Genomic DNA, 24505 nt, shown 5'->3' with positions numbered 1-24505 from the left:
AGCACACTGGGGGATTCACACGGGAGATTACTAATGTACACAGAACATACACTGTGACATATGATTCTACAAAACAAAGATCAGTATGTTGCAAAGACATGTTTGGCTAATGACAAATAACTTTGTCTCAATCCAGAATAGTGATAATTTTATCATAAGTAATACAGAGATAGTAAAACATTAAGGCATTTAGTCAAACTACACAGCATTATTTCATTTCTAACCACTGCTTTTTGTTACTGGAACCCTGTGGTACTCAACTTCATCCACTCCAAAACTACCTAGTGAACACTAGAATATAAAGAAAACAACAAAATAACAATATTTTTTAAAATTTTTGTTACTGGAACCCTGTGGTACTCAACTTCATCCACTCCAAAACTACCTAGTGAACACCTTGAATATAAAGAAAACAACAAAATAACAATATTTTTTAAAAAAATTCTTCATAAAGAAGGAAGAATAATTTTTTTATTCCTTTGCCTTATATTTACAAAGACTCATTTTTTTAGGTTCCACTCCTACTCATTTTAATAGTCAAAGTCTTCTACGGAGATGATACAGTGGCCTGAAATAACCTTCAAAAACACTAGTTTTGGAAGGCTTTATCAAGGTCACCTGAAAGAATGGGTAAACAAAAGTGGTTGTAAAAAATGCATTTCCACCTACAGATGTCATTATAAGCAATCCTTTAAAAAAACTTTGAATACATTACACTTAGTTGCAGGAGATCACAAAATATACCATTTACCAAAGGAATTTTTAAAAATACTGCTAGAAAGCATAAATGAGTTCCTGTGGCTTGAGGCATTTCCTGAGGCAGCAACAATCGTGGATTTAAAAAGTGCTATATATAAACACTTAGATGGAAGTGAAAATAATTTGCTCTGGAAAACTAGCAGATAACTCTAAACGTGCTTTAGTGACAGCAAAAACCACTAACGTCAGAGAGACATGCGAAATATTTGAATTCACTGTCAAAGGCATATGTGAAATGTTGAATGTTTTCATAAAATTTAAGTAAAAAGAAAGGAGAATTTCTAAATTAATAGGATGCTATAAACATTTGCAACTATGTCAATGGATATTAAAAGTAATCATTAAGTATTTCATCTACAACCCTCAGAATTTGTATCTTTCAACTGGCCAAAAAAAAAAAAATTGGATTTGCTCACTGGGCATTTCTTTAAGGTCAAGATCACCTTATATTAAGAGCATATCAAATAATCATTTCTATCAGTTCATTTTTTGAGGCAAGGTAGGGAGAATTCCTTTTTCTATAACTTTTGTAATATAATGTGCTGAAAACTAAAATTTTCTTTTCCAAAGTTTAAGCTACCTGAAACCTAATCTCAGAAGTAGAGATTATACAAATATAATAAAATTGTCTCTGTGTGGAAGTAAGAAAAAGAGTAGACTACATTCTAAAAAATAAGAGATTAAAAAATGCAATTCTGTGTCAACTCTTTGTACACATCAATTTAGCCAGTAAATCTCATTTATCATACAGGCATCTGAATCGTTAGGCAGCACAAGGGGGTAATTTGGCAATGAGTACGGAGTCACTGATCAGACATTGGAATGTCTGGATCACTGTATGCACAGCACAGCGTAGTTCAGCACAAAGCAGGTCTGCTCTGGCCTCCACCTACAAGTTCAAGTTAATGAAGCTCCAAGAGAAACTTCCTGTAAGACAATGTCAACCACAGAGCGGGAGTCACTGATCAGACATTGGAATGTCTGGATCACTGTATGCACAGCACAGCGTAGTTCAGTACAAAGCAGGTCTGCTCTGGCCTCCACCTACAAGTTCAAGTTAATGAAGCTCCAAGAGAAACTTCCTGTAAGACAATGTCAACCACAGAGCGGTCCCAGAGCCTAAACTCTGGTCATTGTTACGGTAGGGCGCCAGCCAGGTCTGCTTTCATGGTCAGATTTATGAACCACGTGTTCTCTCCTGTGAAGAGTAAAACGCACTCAGCTCAGAGAGCTGCAGAAAGAGAAGGTGAGGAGTCAAATAAATGTCATTTGAGGCACCATGGAAAAGCCTGACTGAAAAATTCATTTAACAAATAAAGAACTTGCGATACAATCCACAAATATCTTGGAAACCCAAATAGACTAGGACATTATGGAATCAGAGTAAAATTATTTGAAAAAAATTAATGTTGTGGAAACTATGCATTATGTGTAAAAAAGTGCTCATTGACATCTTTTTTGCTATTACTCTGTCTGAAGGAGCATGATTACTGTATACGTACTTTTACTTATTGAGCATTTTGCTTTGCCAGAAGACCATTTCAAAGCAGGAGGTAAACACAAATAAAAATGAATTGAAAAATGAAAATGTTCTATACCTGAGAAATCTGCGGCTAAGAGATCAACTGCCTTTAAAACCTTCACTTGTAAAAAGCCGACGTCCTTCATATCCTTCAGAGAGTTCTGTAAGCACTGAAGGGTTAAAAAGGAGATAACAAATGAAAACAGCTTTCTAATATACTATTTAATGCCATAAAGTCCTACCAGAAGTGCATTCTAGATTTATCTTCCTCTTTCTCATGAAGTCTTAGAAAAGTTCCAAACATGCATTACGTCAATCAACAAGACAGTGAGGCACTGGTAGCAGCCAGGTTAAAAGAAAAGTGACTGAGAATTAATTAACTACAGCTTTAAAATAAACAAATTAGAAGCACACACAATCTACTTTTAACATCGCCCCCTGGTGATAGCACAGAGATCCCACTGAGAAAATGTGTGTGCAGAACTACATTCATTCTGTTTTTCCCCTTCTTTCTCTTTAATGTAACTTTTAAATCACCCTAAAAGGCAACATTATTCTGACCCAGTTAGTACAAACTTTATGGATTACAGAGGACTAAACTTGGAACCATCATAGATATTTATTACCACTGGAAAGACAAAGGGGATGGAAACAGAATGAATTTTCTGATCTATGTATTGGTCAGATTATTAAACCAGAGATTAAGCATCTAGTATCACCCTGTATTCATATTTACTTTAATCTTTACTTTGCATGAGCCAAAGCTTGAATATATCTACTGATCACTCTTAAGCATATATAGCAATATTTGGATGTCTATGCACATGGCATCCTTAAGAAATTATGCATGAAAAAATAAGCAGACAAACTCTCTTCTAGTGCCTCCAGAACACATCTACTGAAAAAGGTGCTGCTTCAAAATCTTCTGAAATTCTTTTCCTGTCATCATTAGACAGCTAAAAACCTGTGATAAGCAGACTCCAGAATTTATGGGAGGACAGTAAAATTTTTATTATTTCGGCATTTCAGGGTAGAATAACAAAAGCTTAATAATATTTCAGGTTTGCTTAACCTAATATTCATCATTTCCAAGAACTTTGGAAAGTTGTTTCTCCTCTGCATTTTCAACCTAAACAAACAAAATAACTCGTTTCTAAGCTAAGGTGAAAGCATTTAAAATAAAATACTTTTACAATTTAGAGGTAGAAATGTCTTTAAAGGTGATCTATTCTTCTAAACTAGAAAACAAATCCAGGGCTCTGCAACCTCTGTCTTGTAACACGGCTTCCTTTCCATCTAACGTGCTGGCCAGCTTGCTAGCTGAAGAAACACTCGATATTTCTATTTTGAGTGTAGCCTCTTCAAACCTCTTTTCGATATTGCTACTCAAACCCTGAGGCATTATTCAAAGCAGCCATTACCATGCTATCTAATGTTTCTTTATAAATACATGAATTTGGTAAGTTTTGTAATTTATCCATGGGAAAGTTCAGGGAAAACTTTTCTTTTTCACCATCAAATTTTCATTTGTTTAACTAAAGTCATCAGAGAGAATATTAATAGTTAATTTGTCTGAAACTTCTTCAGAGTATGCCAACCCGGCACATAGAATCTGCATTGACAATGAGCTATGTGGCTAGGTTTTGTACTCCCAAAGATTAAAACATTATTCAATTAATCAATACACCTACACAGTGAAGGATTCTGGAGGCACTAAAGTTTATGCTGAGAATGATATTGCCATTGAATAGGGATTCATTCTTGCTTTATTTTCATGCAACTTTCCTAAAACATGCCTTCCTCGTGTGGCAATAAAATAAAAGTATTGATTTACAAAGAAAATAGGATAAAAACAGAATGCAAATAAAGGTGCCTCGAAAGCCAAAGTACAAAAATTAAGTAAAGACGACCCAGCCATTTGATTTGAAAATGCTGAGTGGGTAAGCACATTTCAACTACTTAGGGAAAAATCACACATTGCTATTATCACCCAGAGTAGTACAGAACAACAGTTCTGAACATGCCTAGCTAGGTCTTTGCTTTATAAAACACAAGCACATTTTCACTTGATCCTAAAAGTTCTGGAAAGGTATCTATAACACTGCAAACATTATTGCTCAGTTAAAAAAAAAAGTTACTTTTGTGAACTTATATTAAAATTCCTATTTACATATGTAGACATGCTAAACAATCGTGTTTCTTTGAGGATTTCAATGTTCTCCAAAAACTTCCTAAAAGCTAAAAATTCAAAATAAAACCTTTTCAGCTTTTAAAATAGCAAGGCAAACTCTCAGTCTACTTTCACCTCCTCATTAATGCATTAACCCCTAGGTCTGATGTCTTGTTTTATGAGACATACAATTAAACTTGGGACAAAGATCTCTTTTGATGCAGTTTTTCAATTCATAGACTTTGTTTCAACTTGAAAGTGGGAGGGGGTGGGAGTGGTACACAAGGCAAAGCACTCACATATCGCTGAAAAATCTGCTTTCTTTCGCTGGGGTCTGCTAAAGGGCAGATGCACAGATCAGAGACAGAGACTCCGGCACAGGGCGTGAGTGTGATCAACAAAAGCAGAGCCCCCAGACAGCTCTCCAGTGGCAGCTCCAAGCAGTTGGCTTGCTTCAGAGGGAGTGCCGCAATGTCCACTTTACACCTAGAAGTTTCAGGAATCAGAGAAAGAAAAGCAATTAACTCAAGGCCATTGCAGAACCTCCAAAGCACCTGGTTTTTATTTCATCATCCCCCAAAAACCTCACTCTGCCTGAGCTCGGGTTTATTGAGCTGTGAAGGTTGCAGGGGCTCCCCTGGCTTGTAATCTTCACTCCCAGACTAATACACTCTAAAATTAAGGAGAGGAAGAGGAAAAGAAAATCAAAGAGAAGGCAGCATCAGGGGAAGGCAAATGAAAAAGAAGAGTCTGGTCTTTGCCAAATAAAGTCTGCAGAAAGATGATGAGACCAAGAAAAAGGAGGGGGAAAAAGTTTCTAAGTTTAAGCATTGTGGATGAGTGCTCTGAAGGGCTTCCCTGGACTGTGCCTTTTATGAGTAAAGAGAATAAAGGATTGTGGTTCAAAAAAAAAGAAAAAGAAAAAAAAAAGGCGATGGGAAAGACAAGTAAAATGCAAGTGGGAGAGGGTTAATGGAGAAACCACTTTCTTCCCGATTAATGCCAACTGGCAAATTTTTATTTAAAGAAACGTGTTAAGGTGTTTTCCTAATAGGCACGGTTCCACAGGGTTTCCCCAGGTGGGTTTCTCTTGGACAAATGGAGCATGAAGTGTTGTTGATTGATCCCATTACAGCAGTACTGCCAGGAAAGGCTGTACCCATCTGCTATAAATTGCATGTTTTCCGCCTCTTAACAGCCAATGTTCTGGGGATGTTGAAAACCTCAAACACATTTAAATACAGAAGCAAACACCAAAAAAAGGGGGCTGAGGTGCTAAGCCATTTATTTACTTTAACACTGAAAACTCTGGGTTTGCCTGGACCACACCTGCTATATTTATGTATGCAGGTGGGTGAAGTAGGTGAGGTCGAGTGGAAGGGGGGTCAGGCGATGGTAGTTTCTAGATGCATTTCTTTTAATTCTCATTTACCCTCCATAATTATGAAAGAAGATGAATATTCAAAAATTTAGAAAAAGGTGAAAGCACTGCCTTCCACAATGAGCAATAAGGATGGATTCTTACACTAAATCTTGAATAGACTTTGTACATTTGCAGATAATTAGAAACAGGCAAACTTGCATAACATATAGAGCAATAATAATTTTGAGCCACATGGATATGTGAACAAAAACTTACAGCTGAATATATTTAAAAGAAACCTTGCAATCCCCTTCCCAATTAAAAAAGAAAAATATCAATTACATTAAAAGCCTATACTAGCCTTTATTATAGAATCAAAAATATTTTACATACTGATATATGCCTATAAAATTAAATACATGTGTGTATTTATTTCCTGTTTATCAAAAGTGACCTCTGGTATGCGAGGGAGTAGCAATTAGAGCTTTTCTATGTAATAAGTTCACCAAGTATTTCTATTGGAGACATTACCAAAAATATACATTTTTTTAAATAGTCTGCTACGATTTGAATCACAACAATTTTTTCTGTAGCCATAAGGAAACTTTTAAATTTAAAATTTCCTACTACCTGTGAAAAGAGAGATTACTAAAAATTTTTATTTCATAAGCAGTTATGTAAGTGGGAAATTAAATTTTCTTGGAAAGAAAGAAATGTCAAGTGCTTTAACTATGCCATTTGTAGAAAACTAAGCACCCACATGTTCTTAACCAATATTGCAATAACACATCTGCTTAGGAATACTTAGCTAAGCATTATTTTACATTGTTATACAAACCTTCATTTATAAAGATCTTTCTTATGGAAAGATGAATGATCCAAATTCACAAGAATTTTCTCTGGCGATCACTTTATTCAAGATTAGCAATAACATATCTACGGCATATTCTTTTTAATACCATTAATAGCAGCAATTTTTTTTTGTCCTTTGAATGTTTACCTTCTTTGTTGCGGTGGTAGATTTCTCTGATGTTTTGGACAGCCAAAAGTTATTTAGAGATAAGTGCTCTGAGACCTAACAATGTGTGAAGGTCAAAAATAATGCATAAGAATGCATTAATAAAATTTTTCTTGGATAATTCAAAATGCACCTGGGCATTAATTCTAAAGAATAATCTAAAAATGCTATGAGCAACATTAGCATATTTAGAATAACGTTGCAAACTCTCCTAGTGACTGCTTAAATGTACAACTTACTGGAACAGAGCAGATTATTATTTTAAACAAAAGTTGAACTTTGTATTAGACAAAATGCAAAGTAAATACTGGGCTTCCCCTCAGAAGTTACACATTTTTTCACTGACTTTTCAGTCATTTCTGTCTACTGTGAAAGTTTTACCCTGATCTCATTTTTGAAAATTATTTAGTTAACTAGAAAATTATACCTGCATGCAAAATAGCTACACATAGTTTAGATACCAAAACCCCATGAGTAACAGGTTGAGGATTCAGACACCAATTTAATGAATTCTACATTCTCTATTAACTAATGAGTGAATTCAGCCAAATACTCGTTTTTACTTTCTTAGTGATGTAAAAGAGCAAATTAAAATGATATAGTATAACAGCATCATGTCAATCAAAATTAAAACATGGTTCTTTTGCACAGAGGTTATGACCCAGACTCTTAGGGTCCCTGACCCACCATGTGAATTGATGTCTTAAGACGTAAGAATTAATTTAAAGCTGTCCTCTCTCTAGTTTTAATAACTAGCTACTCTATAAAGATGGCTTACTATAAACTTTCTATATCCTCTTCTACCCACCTGGCTTCCCCATTTATTCTCATATTCTGGAAGAAAGAAGGAAAGATGGGAGTAGGACAAAATGTATTTCATACAAAACCCTCTGCTTCAGGCCTCCCGTTTTACCCAGTTTCAACCTCAGTCCACACTGCTGCAGTTCGTCCTAAAGTCTGAAGGAGAACCAGAAGCTCTGGAGGTTAGCCAGAGGCTGGGAGATTAATTTACACTAACTCCAAGCTAGGGAAGCTACTGCATTATCAGCAAAAGTGGCAGAAGAAAAAATTTTAAAACAGGACTTTTCTTTCAGAATTTTAGAGACTCTTAACACAATACTCACCAAACTTCTGAAAGAGAGGTAAGAATCAAATGAACAAAATGGCTTTTTCGTGGCATTTCTTATGTTCAAACAAAGATAAATGGACTAAAATCTAAAATCTTTAAGGTGTAAACATTCTGTAGTGCATTCATCAAAAACATCTTGAATAGAAAAACTTTTGAAAGGAGTAGCTGGGCTGCTTCTTTCTATTTTCCAAAGTGTAACAGATTCCTCTTTGTGAAAATACTAAATAATTTGGTTGTTCTCTTAATTCTTTCTAGTCACTACTGAAGATCTGCAAAATCTTTTGCTCTTTTTCAAGGCTTTCTGTCATCTCTTTAGCTACCTGTTATGTGAGGGCACAGGATTAACCTCTACCTGTTATGGGTGAGTCACAGAATTTTCTCACACCTAGACCATTTTTCTGTGAAGGGCCAGAAAGTAAATAATTTTGGTTTGTGAGCCATATGGTCTCTGTTGCAACTATTTAACTCTACTTTGGTAGCATGAAGGCAGTAATAGGCAATGTAAACAAATAAGTGAGTCTGTTTTCCAATAAAACTTTATTTACAAAAACAGCTATCTGGATTTGGCCCATGGGCCATAGTTTGCTGACCCCCGACCTACAGAAATGCTAATAATTTAGCTGTGGTGAATTATACCAATAATTTAGAAGTTTTCTTTAAGAATTTTACAAGGTTGATTACAAATAACACAAACATATTGATAAAGGTACCAGAGTTATTAACCTAAGAATAATTTTTTAAAAACAGTTTTTAACATACCAGAGCCTAAACTCTGGCCAAAACATCCAATGATCTGTTTGGTAATAAAAACTCATAAAGCAATAAAACTTATAAAATTGCTCTTCTGATAGAAACAACATGAAAAACACACACTCAGAGGATCTGTATCAGAAACAGAAGTAATGAGCATTAACTAATTATGTCTGTTCCTGTGGCATTGTGTGTGACTTCACATGCAAGGGGAGTGACCATGTCTGGACAGTCATTCAGAAAGACACTTGGCTCTCAGATGACCAGGAAGTTCTCACTGCAACATCAGATCTTAGAAAATTCAGTAGATAGGCGCTCCACTTTAATAACAAGATTTACATGATGGAAATAAAAATAGTAAAGTCACTGATGTGTTTGTGCCTAGAGAGGAGCTGCCATTGTTCATTGGCATGAGAAGGAATCCAATAGCTTTGTGACCTCTCGCCTGCCCTCCTCTCTAGCCTCATCAGCGACATCTTGTGCTGTCTTCCTGGAAAGCCCTTCTTCCAATCTCCTTGTCAGGCTAATGACCACCCATCTTACAGGTCTCAGCTCAGAGTTGTGTTCTTCCAGAAAGCCACCCCCTTCCACCCCCAAGCCCAGGCTAGTTTCCATGGTGCCAGGATGCACAGCCCTCACTCCACGGTACTGCCACTGCCTGCTTGCTTACAGAAGCCCAAACTTACTAGTGTCCAAGTACAGCAATCTAATCTGTCTTTTTCACCAAATCCTCAGTACTCTGCAGCCTACCTGACACACAATATGCTCTGTATTTGTTAAATACAATGAATGCACAAATAAATGTCAGTGGCCTAATGAAACTCATAAAGTCAAAAAAATCCAAATTACAAATGCAGTGTTTTGTTTTTTTTTTAACTAAATCTTTTGTAGTCTCACTAATGAAACTCATAAAGTCAAAAAAATCCAAATTACAAATGCAGTGTTTTGTTTTTTTTTTTTTAACTAAATCTTTTGTAGTCTCAATTTCTGCTTTTTAGAAGAATTGAAATAAATAATAGGTGCCTCCCAGATTGAAAATTCCATGGTTCTACTCACCTGAAAAAAACAGTCTAAATTTTTTTTTCCTGCAATGCGCATATATTAAAGCTATCCTCTCTAGTCCACAGGCAGTTAATGTGCTGATTTAGCATTGTTTCTGACCTCCTGTTCTTGTCTTTCTCCATTAATCCCACGGTATTTTAATGTTTTAATTCAACACATAATTTTACTTTATCAGTCAGCCAAACCTGCTCAAGTTTTACTTGGCATGATAGCTTTTAACCTCTTATTCATTACCATAATTCTATGTTTTATATTACAGACTGGTCAGCTTTTAACTTAAATGCAAGGGGCAGAAAGAGTGCTATAGTTTTAAAAGCTGTAAATCTCAGAAGCTAAGGAAGCTGGGGAACAGGAAGAAAACGGTGAATGTGTCAAGCCTGGCTGTAAAAGCAGATCAACGACATGGGGTGCAATTTGTCCAGGGAAATACTCCAGCCCAGATTTTTCACTGCCTCAGAGCCACTAATAAACTGGTAGAATGTCAGAGCCACTTTATAAGGCACCATCTGGGACTGAGGAGTGACTCTGGGGCAGGCCAATCAAAACCGGCTTGTGGATTCTCATTCTTAACCTTTCCAAACTAAATTAAGTCTAGATTATTCCATAACAAGTTAATCTCTAGAATCACTTTGAAATGTAAAATATACTTTAAGAAAATGATCTGATGACTTTGAAATGGCACAAAATGGAATAATCTATATTAATCTGTACTCATACTCTAGATATTTTGTTTAAAAATTGGAACAGGATAAATTTAGCTTTACGTTTTACTTCCCTAAAAGCTCAGCATCCTTGTCTAAGATGAGATGATGTCTTTTTTGGTTTGTTTGTTTTGCACATGAACAAACACTGAAGTTCGTAGGCAACATGGTTTCAGGAGATGCTGGATTTCACTCAAACACCTTCATCTCATCAACGCCAGCTTCCTTAGGAGTTACCTGTGGCTCAGATGGTTTGTTTGTTTTGCACATGAACAAACACTGAAGTTCGTAGGCAACATGGTTTCAGGAGAGGCTGGATTTCACTCAAACACCTTCATCTCATCAACGCCAGCTTCCTTAGGAGTTACCTGTGGCTCAGCAGGAGCCTGCAGGTGGGTGGTCTGTGGCACAAGGGGAAGTCAGAAAGCTCCACAGGACTCAGGAGAGCCTCAAGGCTGCCAGCCAGACCATGTTTTAACCATCACCAGGCTAACAACCTACCAATGCCAATGTGATTTCTCTTCATATAACCTACCACTACCCCAGCCTTTTCACCCATGGCTGCAAAATTCCAGTACTGACCAGGCTAACCCACACTGCTCAATCCTTCAGTCCATATGGACGGCACGACTACCATGTCCTTGAAGATGTCCACTGCTCACTTCTACCAACAAATACAAAACAATTCATACTGTTTTGAAAAAAAAAATGTTAAATTTCACTAGTCACATTCATTTACCTAAATTGCATATTTTAGTTGCAAATGTTGTGTGGGTCTATAGTTGCCATGTGGGAAAATGTCATAATTAATAATAACAATACTCATCATTTGAATCCTCAAAAGAATAGACAATGTCAAATAAACATTGTTACTGTTAGCCATGATAACCCTGCAAGTTGGCTAGTGACCCCGTTATAAAGACAGAGAGCCAGACTGCACAAGTGAATTCACTGCCCAAGGTCACACAGCTAGCAGTGTGGTCACAAGCATGCCCAAGATGTGCAACTCAGAAGCTAGGGTTCCTTCTCTTGCATCAAACTGCCTACATCTAGAAGCTTCACTGAAGAGAATTTCCCCAGAGAAACCATCTAGAGCTCTAAATTATTAACGTCGAGGTGTTATCCAGAAACAAAGATGAGAGAGGCCCTAGGAGACAGTAAAGCTTCATTGACGCTGTTGGGAGAGCCTCCTGATATAAAAAGGGGTTTTCCTAACAGCTGCAAGATAAAATATCTCAGCCTTAGAATGAAGAACACAAAGGAAAGAAAATGTGAAAAATAAAAGTTGGAATATTTCAAAAGTAACTATTAAGAAGGAACTGTAGGTAACACTTCCATGATGTGCAGATGCTAGCGCCATCTCTCCTTTAAATCTGAGTAGGTTATAATAGTTTTCTTTCCACCTGCAAGTTGGCTGCAGGGTAATGCTGTGGAGCTGGTTCCCAAGAGATACTCTGTTATCTTCTGTACTACAGGAGAGGAAAAAGGAAAAGGACACCAAAAAATAAAAATAAAAAATAAAAAAATCCTCTAAAATCCACGAAGAGGAAGGACAGAATGACAGGCAGGTATACTTCTCAGTTACAAACAGGAAATAGATAAAATAATAAATGAATACCCAGATGACAAAACATGGAAAAAAAGGGACATCTTAAATTATGTTTTGTCTTTGTGAAGCAACCCAACACTCACTGGGAAAAGCGTTTCCTATCATGTGGAGGAAGCAGCAGCACAATGCCACGTGAAATGCAAGGGCATTACTCTTTGCACCCACTAAAATAACACGGCAGCCATCCATCACAGGAGGCCCAGACTCCCACTGTGCAGATAACACTTTGGGACACAGAGTTCTCTGCATTTGCGTAACTTACCCTTGCTCTCTTCTTTGTGCTAACAAAGTTTCTGTTCCTCCTACCATCGGTGTTAGCAGGGCCCTGGTCTGTCACAGCAGTGACAATGTTAGAGCTACTGAGAAGTATCCGAGGCATCCCTGTGCGGATACACTGGGGAGAGACCAGGTCAGACTGGTAATCTGACGGGCAGTGTCTATGAAACACTGGACCACAGGGAGTCCTGCATGAGCTGCAGAGTATGGCATGGCCTGGTTTGCTATCTGAATGCACAAACCTGGCCTAGGAAACGGCCAAGGAAGCGACAGCTGCCACCTACCAGACAAGCATGGAACTGGGATGAGGAGGCTGCAGAGCAAGACAGTCAGGGCTGTGGAGGAAGAGGTGCAGAGGTCTGAACTGGCAGCAATGCTGGTCCCCAGGGGTGTCTGGACATATGCAGTGGAATGTAGGATGCTGTCTGTACACTTGCACACTTGTTTGTCTTCCACACAATAAGTGGGAAACGTTACCCGCCTCAGTTGGGTAACAGCCAGGTTTGCTAAACACCCTGCAGCATGCCAGACAGTCCCATGCAGGGTGCCTCTGCTGAGAAACACTGGAGGACGTTCCATGGGTACAGAACTCCCCACCCACCTAACTGGGGATAGCAAAGTACTGGGTTAGCTGGGTCTCACCCCATTTCTGTCTCTAAAATCCTTGTTGCTAGAAAAACATTTCACCTCCCTGAGCCTCCGCATTTCCTAATGTGCAAAATAACAAGGTCATGCTAGATGAGTGCTTTTTCATCTGTAGTTACCAACAAAACCCTTTCTTCAAATGAAATTACAGGATAGAGCACAGGCAAAAGTTGAGATTCTCGGGCTGTAGACGAGAGGAGTTAGGTAGGAGGCCTGCCCATTCCCCAAGAGGTGACCCCAAATCAGCTCCCTGAACCCAAGGTGCAGGTTTGAAAAAGACAACCAACAGCTCTTGGGACCTCTTTGAACATTTGTGTTCTAAATGTAATATTTATGTTCAAATTTTATGTCTCTGGGAGGAAAAAAAGGCAGTAATTTGATGTCAAGAACATGGCTTTGAAAACACAGAATCCTGACTCTGGAACATGCTGTTCTTAAGTCTGTGTCCCAGGTCATTTGAACACTTCTCATGCTGCATTTCCTCATCTGTAACAGGAGCCTGAGGCCACGAACATGCAGGGCTTTCCAAACCTAGAGATGACACTGGCTTCCACCAACATCTCCCTCCTGCTCACCGTCAGCCCGTCTCAGTGACATGCTGCATTTCCTCATCTGTAACAGGAGCCTGAGGCCACGAACATGCAGGGCTTTCCAAATCTAGGGATGACACTGGCTTCCACCAACATCTCCCTCCTGCTCACCGTCAGCCCGTCTCAGTGAGCTACCTCATTTAATGGTATTCCTCACGACAACCCTCTGTGGAAACCCTATAATATTTACATCATGGTTTGTCATATACAGTGAGTACCTCAATTAAGTTGAGAAGGTTCAAAGTAAAGAAACAAAAGAAAATAAATTCGTTCTCAATATATTCCACTATAGTTTGCTGCAAAGTACATCAAGGACATTGAAAAGTTCCCACCATGGGGGATACCTAGACTTATATTTTTACTAGAGTATATAATATTTCACTAAATAGCAAAACCAAAATTATACAGTATATTGGAACTCTATCCAAACATTTCTATAGAGTCTGAGATGGCATGCTGTCTTTCTTTAGAGAATTCCTGACATTATTTGTTTCTGTTTAAATCAATACTAAATGACATTTACCAACTAAAAAAAAAAAAGAGAGAGAGAAAAAAAGCAAACTTTCTCCAAGTTTCCCCCAGTTCGTCTTGGTCATCCAGCTTACTGATGGCTGCTCAAGGTAGGCATATGAGGCATCACCCTCAGTGCAAACAGATAAAGATATTCACTCAGAACCAGCCCCATACAGAAACTAGCAGAGCAGACTCACGTGCCCAGACGTTCCTCGTGCTTTTTGCTGTCCTTTCCCCACACTTCAATGTCCAAAATGCCCATCCTGTCAGAGAAGTAGTGAAAGTCAAACTGTTCCTGCCACTGCGGATTTGCACTCTTACACAGTGTCTAGAAAACATGCAGTTATAACATTTATTTTCTTCAAACGTCATTCATTGCTACAGCAGCTACACATTAATTTCATCTCTAAACTGCAGAAGGTCATGATGATGGGCCTCACCCCTTATAAAGTTAAACTTTCATTTTTGGAATAAAAGGGACTTCAAGGGTTCAGGAATCAGCAAATCAACATGACACTTCTAACTGGCCCCCAGATTAAAAAATGTATCCACCAAGTGGATACAGTTATCTCACAAGAAACCATAAATAATGTATATATGTATATATATGACATATATCAATAGTCATTTTGCAACTGATCTCTCTTAGAGAACATAACACTGACTGATTAATCAAACACAAGCAACATTTTTGTTGGCATATTCATTTGGTGCTGGCTTAAGAACTATATAAATTAACAGTCTGGGGTCTTAATTAATATCTGTCAGATGCATTAAATGAGAACCCATAACGTGTACATTGCCATATATTTTTAAGTCTGAGGTTACTGAGTTCAGTCACTAGACTGGGAAGAAGCTTAGGAAATTCCACTGCAGCAAACCTAAAAATTAACAAGACTGGTCTGAAAACCCACAAGTGTTTCTGTGTTCCCTAAGAGTGATTTCAAACTGCCTATGTGTTGGGTTCACTGGCAGGATTTTTATTTTTGTTTCATTTACATAGAGATTCAATTTGTGAATAAAAAGTGAGCAAAAATGTTGGTCACTAAGTATCAGACTCTAAGTGCACAGCATCAAGAATTAAATCCTAGCACCAACTATTCCTGCATGAGAAAAAACATGAACAACTCAGACCTCAGCTATAGCCAATGTCATGTAAAATCATTTAAGCTGTTTGTCACATCAGGCTTAATATATCAGATCACAGAATTTAGAAACCAGGAAGAAGGAAAAAAAAAAAAGCCTATTAGACCACAAATTAAATGCAGCATTCCCCAAGGGGGAATGTAGCAGATATTGAACTAATTCTACACTTCACCTTAGTCCAAAGGGGTAAGTGTGCTTAGTGATGAATAATTTTTCCATAAATCCTCAGCCTGACCCTGGCCAGTTGAAGGAATCTTAGTGGAGAGATGTGGTTACCCTGAATACATTCACCGTGAGGTACAGCTTGAAATTACCTATGTAAAATAATTATCTGCATATTTCTGATGTAACTTGCCCTGTTTCTTGAATTTCTTATAAACTATTCTTCAGCATGAGCCACAATTCTCTGCTCCTTTCTGCTACAGTAAATGACATCTAATATTTGATTTTGCACTGAGAATTGTGCAGCACAGACCACCTCTTGCTTCCCTAAATCATTTTCCAACCTGCGTGCATCTGCTGTGTCCTCAGTGCTGAAAGCCTCAACTACAAATATCCTCGGGTATATTTTTAAAATCTCCCATTGATTTTTTTTTTTCTACGTGGCTTTTGACAAGTGACTTAACTTGCAAGTACCCCAGATCCCTCAATCCATAAAACACAGAAAATGTCCCTGTTTGACCGTTATGTAAAACCAATTAATTATCATGGTTTACAGACTATGACTTTTGAAATAAAATCCACACCAAATTACTAAGATTAAAAATTAAATGGAATTTGGATTGGCAGAATAAGATGACTTATTTTTAAAGACAGCTGAAAATGTCTTCACTTTTGTTTAAAACAAATCACTTTAATACTCTGTTTCTGTTCTTTGGTTTTTTTTTTTTTAATCACAGCAAAAACAGTACTAAATATCTATTTTTGGTGTTAAGACTAACAAGTAAGACAAAGCAAAGGGTATATATAATTTTGAAATTTTTTTTTGTTATCTCAAATATTTTAATCCAATGTCACATATTGTATTATTTTATTTTTGTAGAATTTTAACAACCCTGTTATCCATTTCCCACATTCCATGAAACATAGTTTGCTTATTTTTAAAAGGAAAATAAATCATGCATTCAAATCTATTTTTTAATAAGCTTTCTCTAGCTCTGAGTTGCTATATTAAAATACACTAAGCAATTAAAACAAGACCCATAATAATTGACTGCACTTATACAATTGTTTTGTTTTCTAGGACACTGCTTAATATAGTTAGGAGACCTAAAATTAATTACTTCTATTCTTATGAAATTTAGAGCGGGAAAACAATGTTTAATTTTTTTATTCTTGAAGATGTTGTTCTCTTTATGGAATTGATAGAACTTACCTTACTTTTATACCTCTGATCTCCCAGTTTTAACAGGACAAACATCTCTGTCATACTTCCTCCTGAGACATTCTTCCCTTCCAACAAAGTTATACTTATAATCCCATTCCACAGTTGGTTCTTTTTCAAGGACTCTGAGAGCCGTAGGTTGCGTATCAAAGAGGACTAAAGCAAAAAATAAAGATGACATAAATTTGCTGATAATTCTTGAGAGTGACTTTGGTGATCATAGGAATTCCAGCTTTCAGTATTTGATTATAGCATCACTCCCTGCCTGGTGAAAAGTGTTATTTTTCATTGGTTTTGCAAACCTGCAATCCCAGTTATGTGATTTCCTTCTCGAGCTTTGGACTTGTAATAATATAGTGAAGGACAAATATAAGCAACACTTTGATTTGGCACAGGCCTGCACTCCCTCCCAATATGCTCTTTGGTAGGAATCCTTAAACTGGGCCTTCGGCAATTTCAATAGTACAAAGAGAAGAAAGGCATTCTGGGAGACAGAGATATAAGAACAAGGCTCGCTTTGCAGGAAAACAAAACACTTCTGGGCATTTAGAAATAATGACTTCGAATTGATCCTTCACATTTGAATCTGTCCCCACTTCCTTTTATTCCTTGGGCTACTACTAAAAAGCTCACCACTACTGTGAGATTCAAAACCCCAAATACAGCCTGTAATGGCCTAGCTGGCCAAATGAGCTTTGCACATCTGGCTAGTGGGGCAGGGTGGGGACAGGGATGGATAAAGTGCATTTCACAGCACCTGGGACCCAGCAGAGATTCAGTAACTGTTAGTTTTTTTTTTTTTTTTCCTTTTCTAAATTATATTACTCATACACACCTTATAGAGAAAAGACAAATACCCCCTGCTACTAAATTATAAAGTAGACATATTTTACTTTGTTTTTTTTTTTCCTTTTCTAAATTATATTACTCATACACACCTTATAGAGAAAAGACAAATAGCCCCTGCTACTAAATTATAAAGTAGACATATTTTACTTTTAATTTCCATTGTGTAAATTTTCAAACATATACAAAGGTAAAGAGAACTGTATAATAAATCCCCATGTATTTATTTACCAGATTCAACCTATTGCCAATCTTATTTCATCTGTCCCTTCATTATGTTTTTCTGGCTGAAATATTTTAAACCAAAATCCACATTCGTTTTTACATAACCGTCATGCCATGATCACGCCCAACAAAAGGAACCATCATTTTCCTTAATATCATTAAATACCCAGTCACATGCACATTTCCCTGAGGGGCTCAACAATGTCTTTTTATGGGTAGTTTGTTTATGTTAGGATCCCCACATGATCCACGTGCTGTGTTTAGTTGGCGGAGTTTGGAGTTCATTACATTCTCTATTCAGTGGGTGAATTGGCACAAGCGGAGACGTCTTTATTTGAAGGAGGAATAAATGGGCTGAAGGATGTAAATGGCACTGAGCATCATAGGAAAGCAATGAATTTCTAACAGCATATATTCACTCCTGTCAGCCGCTCACTATATCTTTGAGATCACTTAGACATCAATTTGCTCGGACACCAGTTAGTCACAATTTATCACAACAAATGGTATGTCAGTACCATATTAATTATATAGCAGCTTACCTCATCCAACCCACATCACTCCATCACTCTTAACAAACGATGCAGCAATTCCACACCCCACGTTCTGTTGATCATTTTATGACAACGTTAAACAAAATACATTCAAGGAAATATATACTCCCGAACTTCATACGCATGCTGTTTTTCTCCTGAAACACACACGCGTGCACGCACACCCACACACAGACTCTGTACATGCTGAGACTAAGCAGAGGTGGGGGGGGGAGAATTTATCTAAAAAAAAATAAAAAACCCTGCTGTCTGGTGAACATGAATAATTCTTTCTTAACTCCTATTTGCAGTTGGGTTCTGGATAAAATGTACTGAATAACAAAGATATATGTAATAGTTAAAATTAAGCAATTTTATATTTGTTAAAAACAATACACACCATCACAATATATAGACAGACGTCTGAGTAATGTATATGTCTATATACGTGTATACGGGTGTAGATATACTTAGTACATTTTATAGCTTATTAAGTACATGGGCTGAAAACTTCTACTTTTAAAGCTAAAATGAGATTTTGATTCATATATCCTGCCGCGATTCCTTTTCTTTTGCCTTTTCTCAAAGTTTGACTCGCCAACCGACAGGCTAAAGCATGACCTGTCCCACGACCATGCTTCAAAGTTCCGACAGATATATTCCTCCCTAAACACTGCAACTATTTCAAAATCCTTTTTACAAAAAAGGGAGTTATGTCCACAAAGGATCAAAGGGCATCCTACAGTCTGGCAATTGCCTAAGAAAAATGGCAGCACTTCCATGAAATATGCCCTAAAATAATTTTGCGGCTTGGTATGTCCTAATTTCAAATTGGATGTTTATCTTGGAAAGGCTTCTATCTAACTTGTCCATAAAACAGCCCCACTTAGCTCTGTGAGCTCTGTGAAAACGGAATCCAAAGCTGGTTATTAAGGGGGCCTAGAGATCGGTTCCATATGGCGGAACAGCACGGGAGGGCAAGTCTGAGGCCCGCGTCAGGCGCGGCTTGGCTGGAGCTCCTGATCTATCCACGGACACTCGTTGCATTACACCATAACATCTGGATTATTGCCTGTAATGTCCCTGGGAAATATCCACTTTCCATCAAAGCCTTTATCTATCTCAGTCGGACTTTGAACATTTTAGTATTTAAAGCAGTCATGTTTGATCTGATGGACCTGCTCTCTGCTGTCCCAGATTTTTTTTTGGACTTTGAACATTTTAGTATTTAAAGCAGTCATGTTTGATCTGATGGACCTGCTCTCTGCTATCCCAGATTTTGTTTTTCCTCTCCAAAAGTCAGAATAGAAGTATTTACTGCACAGCTCACAGATAGAAAAGAATGCAAGACCTTTATTCTACTTATTTCACCCTAAATATTTCTGCAAAATCCACCACAAGGTTTTCTCCTAAATAAAGTTTCATCTGCGAGCCACATAATCAGGGGTGGGGGGCATGCTTTAAAGAAGTCTCTTTAATCACTTTAACATTTCTCTTCCACCTTGACAGGCGTGATGAGACTCAAGAGCAGGGTCTGGGGCTGGGGGCAGGGTCTGGGCCATCCTGTCTGTGCTCTGCTGCAGAGCTGAGCTCTCAAAAATCTCTTGTGCTCTTCTACTCCCTTTCTCCCCACAATAAATCGACTCCTCTGCACTCACTCAGTTAGCTGAATAGCTCAGGTTTTCATGTCCGTGCCCGAGCCTATAAGTGAAATTTGTCATCTTAATGCAGCTTGGAATGTGGAAGGAGAGAAGGAAATGACCCATCAAAGGGGAAACCCACCCCACCTGAACTGAAACAAACACCAGGAGATAGCGCAAGGTTTCTGGGTCCTGACCCTAATTCCTCAGCAGACATAATGGATAAAATATAGTACATCACGGTTTTGTTATTTTTCTCCTTCCTCCCAGGGGATCAGAACTTTTTACTATTTGTGTGTTGATTCATTCATCTGCTCTCTCTTCCTCAGCCCCCACCCCACCAAATCCACACCCGTTCTAAAACAGAAAAAGTGACTCCCATCTAAAGTGCACACATCAGTTACTAATAGTGAAAGCAAGGTGTGGTATTCAACTGGGAAGCACATTGACTTTTGTAAAAGTGAAACAGCTTTGGCAATATTAATTTAATTCTGATTCATGACAATCCCACGGCCAAAGCAGGGAAGGAAAAAAACGAAGTGAGGCAGAGTAAGCCTGTGGATTCAGATGGAGAGAACCCGAACAAGTTTTTGATCTAGGCAGAAATAGACTCTTAAAACAGCCTATTGGCATGTCCCAGGAATGACTGTCATTCCTAGAACATATAAAATGGGCTACAGCTTGGTGACATGCATTACTGTATTTGAGGATCCAGGCCAAGGGGCAGGCTGTGGAGACGGTGCGATATGTATTCCAGTATCCCGCTTCCTTGGCAAGGTTGTAAAGAAAACACTGGGCTGATGGACAGGTCAGCTCGGTGTCTCCTATCTGTCCCAAGGCAGGAACAGTAGCAGAGAGATCAGGGTAAAAAAAGATCCTGAAAGAAGGGCACGGAGTCAGGAGCTGGGACAGCAGCCTGCTGCCATGGAAGGCAGGGTTATATTCAGACACACTGCACTCCAGAACTGACTCTGCTGACCAATACCTCAGGGCAATTATCCAAAATACTCCTCTGCATATAACAAAATACCAAAAAAGCCCAAATAAACAAAAAGGAGGTCAGTGAAGAAAGCACCAACTAGGGAATACCTACCAGGTGCCAAATACTGTCTGGGTACTTCATATATCATCTCAGTGACAGAAGTACAAAAATATCAGTGTTCCCACATTGCCAGTGCATCCTCGTTTGACTCATTAAGTATTTTTTCCTAAGTCATTGTGAGAAAGTAGGAAGTCAATGGAAAAAAAATGTTCAAAAAGAATGAACCAACTTTGTAAGAAAAATGAATAATAAAACAAGATTCCAACTATGATGACCACTGCTTTGAAAAGCTAAGGAAAACATTCAGTCTATAAAAGGTTTCACTGAAATATTCCTTTTAAGCTTTTTCAACATGTAAGACTACTGTTCCTTGTCAACAGCTTTTATAGCATGACATGAGAAGATCCATACATCCATGGAACAGGCTCCCAGAAAAGATCCTATTCGGCAGCCCCTTTATTTCATCTGAAGAGGATCCTGTGGGCATAAATTATCCTAGAACTACACAAAATTCTTTGCATAAGGATATAAAGAAAACCGTTTAAATTTCCCACATGAACATGGATAAGATTTATATTTGTAGATGAAAATTATATCACAATCCCAGAGATAGGGATAATCTGTGTGTACAAAGACATTAGCTATAAAAGCTCTGTATTAAGTTTAACATTTTAAATTATAAGGGAATATCATCAATTTTACACTTAATAAAAATTAGATTAAGATTTAAAAAAAAAAAAAAGGAAAGACTATAAATACCCAATGGTTCTCAGAGTTTAGGGCCAGGAAAATGCTTCTAATGCATTTCCTACTATTAAAAAAATGAAGAAGGAAAAATGTAGACCATGTGATTCAACACGTTTTCTTTCTGCCCTGACCCCTAGGAAGCTTAACTGGTGCGCTCATAGACAGTAATATTTACCATCTAGTATTCCTTGATTCTCTTGTGTCATTCTGCTGGCTTCACTTCTCCACTTCATTGTTTTATGTCTTTCCTTCACTTAAAATGCTTCAAAAGCACCGCTCTCTAGGGCTGGGGTAGAGTGAAGCAGCAAAGGCTCTCAGTTCACTCTCTGGCTTCTGTGAGTGTGGGGCTGGTGTCTCAGCCTGGTGTCACCTTGGGTTTTGCACCCTGGGTATCCGCTCACCTCACCCTAATGACAACCCTGCTCCTATCAGCTAAGGATCAGCAGCCACAGCTACTGGCCCACAAGGCCTGTCCTTCCTGACATCTCTAGCTTTGTCTCCTACTATTCCCAGAACCCACTTCATACTCTACTCCATACCGGTGGTTGTCAAATTTCAGTGTGCTTCAGAATCACCTAGAGGGCTTGTTGAAAGAGGTATTAGATGGGAAGCAAGAAGTTACACTTTTAACAATTGCCAGCTGCAAGTGAAAATCAAGTTGTTTGGAGCCCTGTCATCAATAGTTTGGAGCTCTTGTCATGTGCCACATTATTTTATACCGAAATGTCTCAATTTATTTCATCCCTTTTTTCACTTGGTAAGATTCATTCCAGTCTTCTTTTTCTGAGAGCTTCCCCTGAGCCCAGCATCCAGCCCACACCACCCACCCGCAAGGGTACATACCCCCTTCACTCTCCTCATCTCGCCAACAGGTCATCAATTCAGATGGCAGAGTCTAATTCATCTCTGTATTCCTAGGACAGTATTCCTACCATAAAATGTATGCTAAGTGAGAGATCTGGGGCTAAAACTGAGTCTAATGTCACTGAAATGTTTAGAAAGACAATGTCTCCATCCTTCTGGCCTGGAGCACACACAAGCTTTGAAAGTTCCAATAGATATGTGGGCTTGCTTGAGCAGGACTGCAGCCTTCAGAAAGGAGGAAAGCCCTTCAAGTTCATAATGTCCAGGCTAATGCTGACCTAGACTTCATAACAAGGCAGTAGTTAAGACATTCAGCTGTGGGTCAGCGTAATGCCACATCCAGATAGATACACAGATACATAGGCAGATGGGTAGATAGGCACACAGGTAGATAAACTGATAGATGATTTATAGATGATAAACAGATAAATAGAATAGATAGATATGATATGGTAGATAGAGATAGGTGACATACAGAGATAGATGATAGAAGATATAGAGACAGATAATAGAGATGGAGAGAGAGAGACAAATAAATTAGCTACATTAAATCATACATAGGTAGGTAGATAAATAAAGACAGATAGCTATATAGGTATATAGATATATATGGCTGTTTTGTGTATGAAATTCTCTAATCCTTTGAGTTTAACCAAAGAAATAAAAAGGTAAAAGCTGTTAGTTTGGATGGGCATTCAAGTTCAGTTAAGAATGCATGAGAATGTGGCTGGCCAGTTAGCTCAATTGGTTAGAGCACAGCCTTATAACACTAGGGTTGTGGGTTCTGATCCCTGTACTGGCCAGCTGCAAAAAAAAAAAAAAAAAAAGATATATATGAATGAAAAAGAGCAAAACAAACAAAAGAAAAGCACTCTGTTAACTGGGAAACTGTTAAATGTTCCTAACATAATACTCTTCTTTTAGTTCCTCAAATGGACCATATTTCCTCTTGCAACAGGGTTTTGCTTGTACTACTTCTTGGACCTAAGGATTTAGGCAGAACAGAAATAAGTTAGGTGAGTTCAATTAGAGAAAGAGGCACAGTGAGAGAGGGTATTTACCTGGAAGGTGGGAAGAGAAACAGCTACTCCAGTCCTTTTCAACCAAAACTATGATTAGACAAAGCAATCACAAAACTCCCTCCTGGTTTTCACCTGGGCTGTGGTCATTAAGAGATGGATGGATGGATAGCACAGACAGATACATACACGGATGGATGGAGCTTCCCTCCACATTCTCTGTCTTCTTTCAGTTGAAGTTCCCCCACATTAAACTACCTTTATGCCAATTCCTCTCCTTGTATGAAGCCAGCTAGAGGCCAGCTGATAGGGTACCTAGAAAATGCAGCCTGCAGAGGTCAGCCTCTGAAAAAACAGCGAGGAACCAAAATAAAAGAAGATAAAGCCAAACAGGCCAAAAATTGGCACCACTAATCAACTGATTTCATACAGAAAAAAAATGTTTCACTAATATAGGTCATGTCTCTTACTTTAGATAGCTGACAAGTGTCTAAAGCTGATAGTGTCTAAAACAGTGGGTCAAAAGAGGAGCTATGTGAGAGTATGTACAAAGTGAAAATTCATCTAAAAAAAGGAAAATTCATAATAAAGAGCCTTGGTGGTCAAACACATCACCTGTACAGACCCAAATAAAAGCAGGGATGTGTGTATCTGTGTGTACACATATGCACAAAGTGTGTATACACATGTGCACAAAGTTTGTGAATACAATCAGTGATTTGTCAGTTCCATTTTTGTAGAATTTTTTCTTTGCCCATTAGACCATTTGACATAAAAGAAATGCTGATTTTTTTTTTTTTTTTTTTTTTTGCAGCTGGCCGGTGTGGGGATCCAAACCCGTGACCTTGGTGTTATCAGCACCATACTCTCCCCAAGTGAGCTAACCAGTCTGTCCCAAATGCTGTTAATTTTTGTCTGTATAACTATTAGACACATTAGAGAAGAAAGAAGT

General features: G+C 38.1%; 1 protein-coding gene across 1 annotated transcript in view; it reads right to left on the bottom strand.

Moving 5' to 3' along the window:
- Nucleotides 1-22531, bottom strand: part of LOC103610321 (multiple C2 and transmembrane domain-containing protein 2-like) — a 42852-nt gene extending 20321 nt beyond the window's left edge. The window contains exons 1-5 of the mRNA XM_008594509.1: nt 22514-22531; nt 16629-16793; nt 14305-14435; nt 4751-4937; nt 2358-2451 (exon numbers count right to left, since the gene is read on the bottom strand). Coding sequence (XP_008592731.1) covers nt 2358-2451; nt 4751-4937; nt 14305-14435; nt 16629-16793; nt 22514-22531 — 595 coding nt within the window. The remainder of the gene's footprint in view (nt 1-2357; nt 2452-4750; nt 4938-14304; nt 14436-16628; nt 16794-22513) is intronic.
- Between the last annotated feature and the right edge of the window lie 1974 nt (nt 22532-24505).

This window comes from Galeopterus variegatus, unplaced genomic scaffold, assembly GCF_000696425.1.
Source record: "Galeopterus variegatus unplaced genomic scaffold, G_variegatus-3.0.2 Scaffold10923, whole genome shotgun sequence".
Taxonomy (NCBI): Eukaryota; Metazoa; Chordata; class Mammalia; order Dermoptera; family Cynocephalidae; genus Galeopterus; species Galeopterus variegatus.
This window is presented reverse-complemented; position numbering and strand designations above follow the sequence as displayed.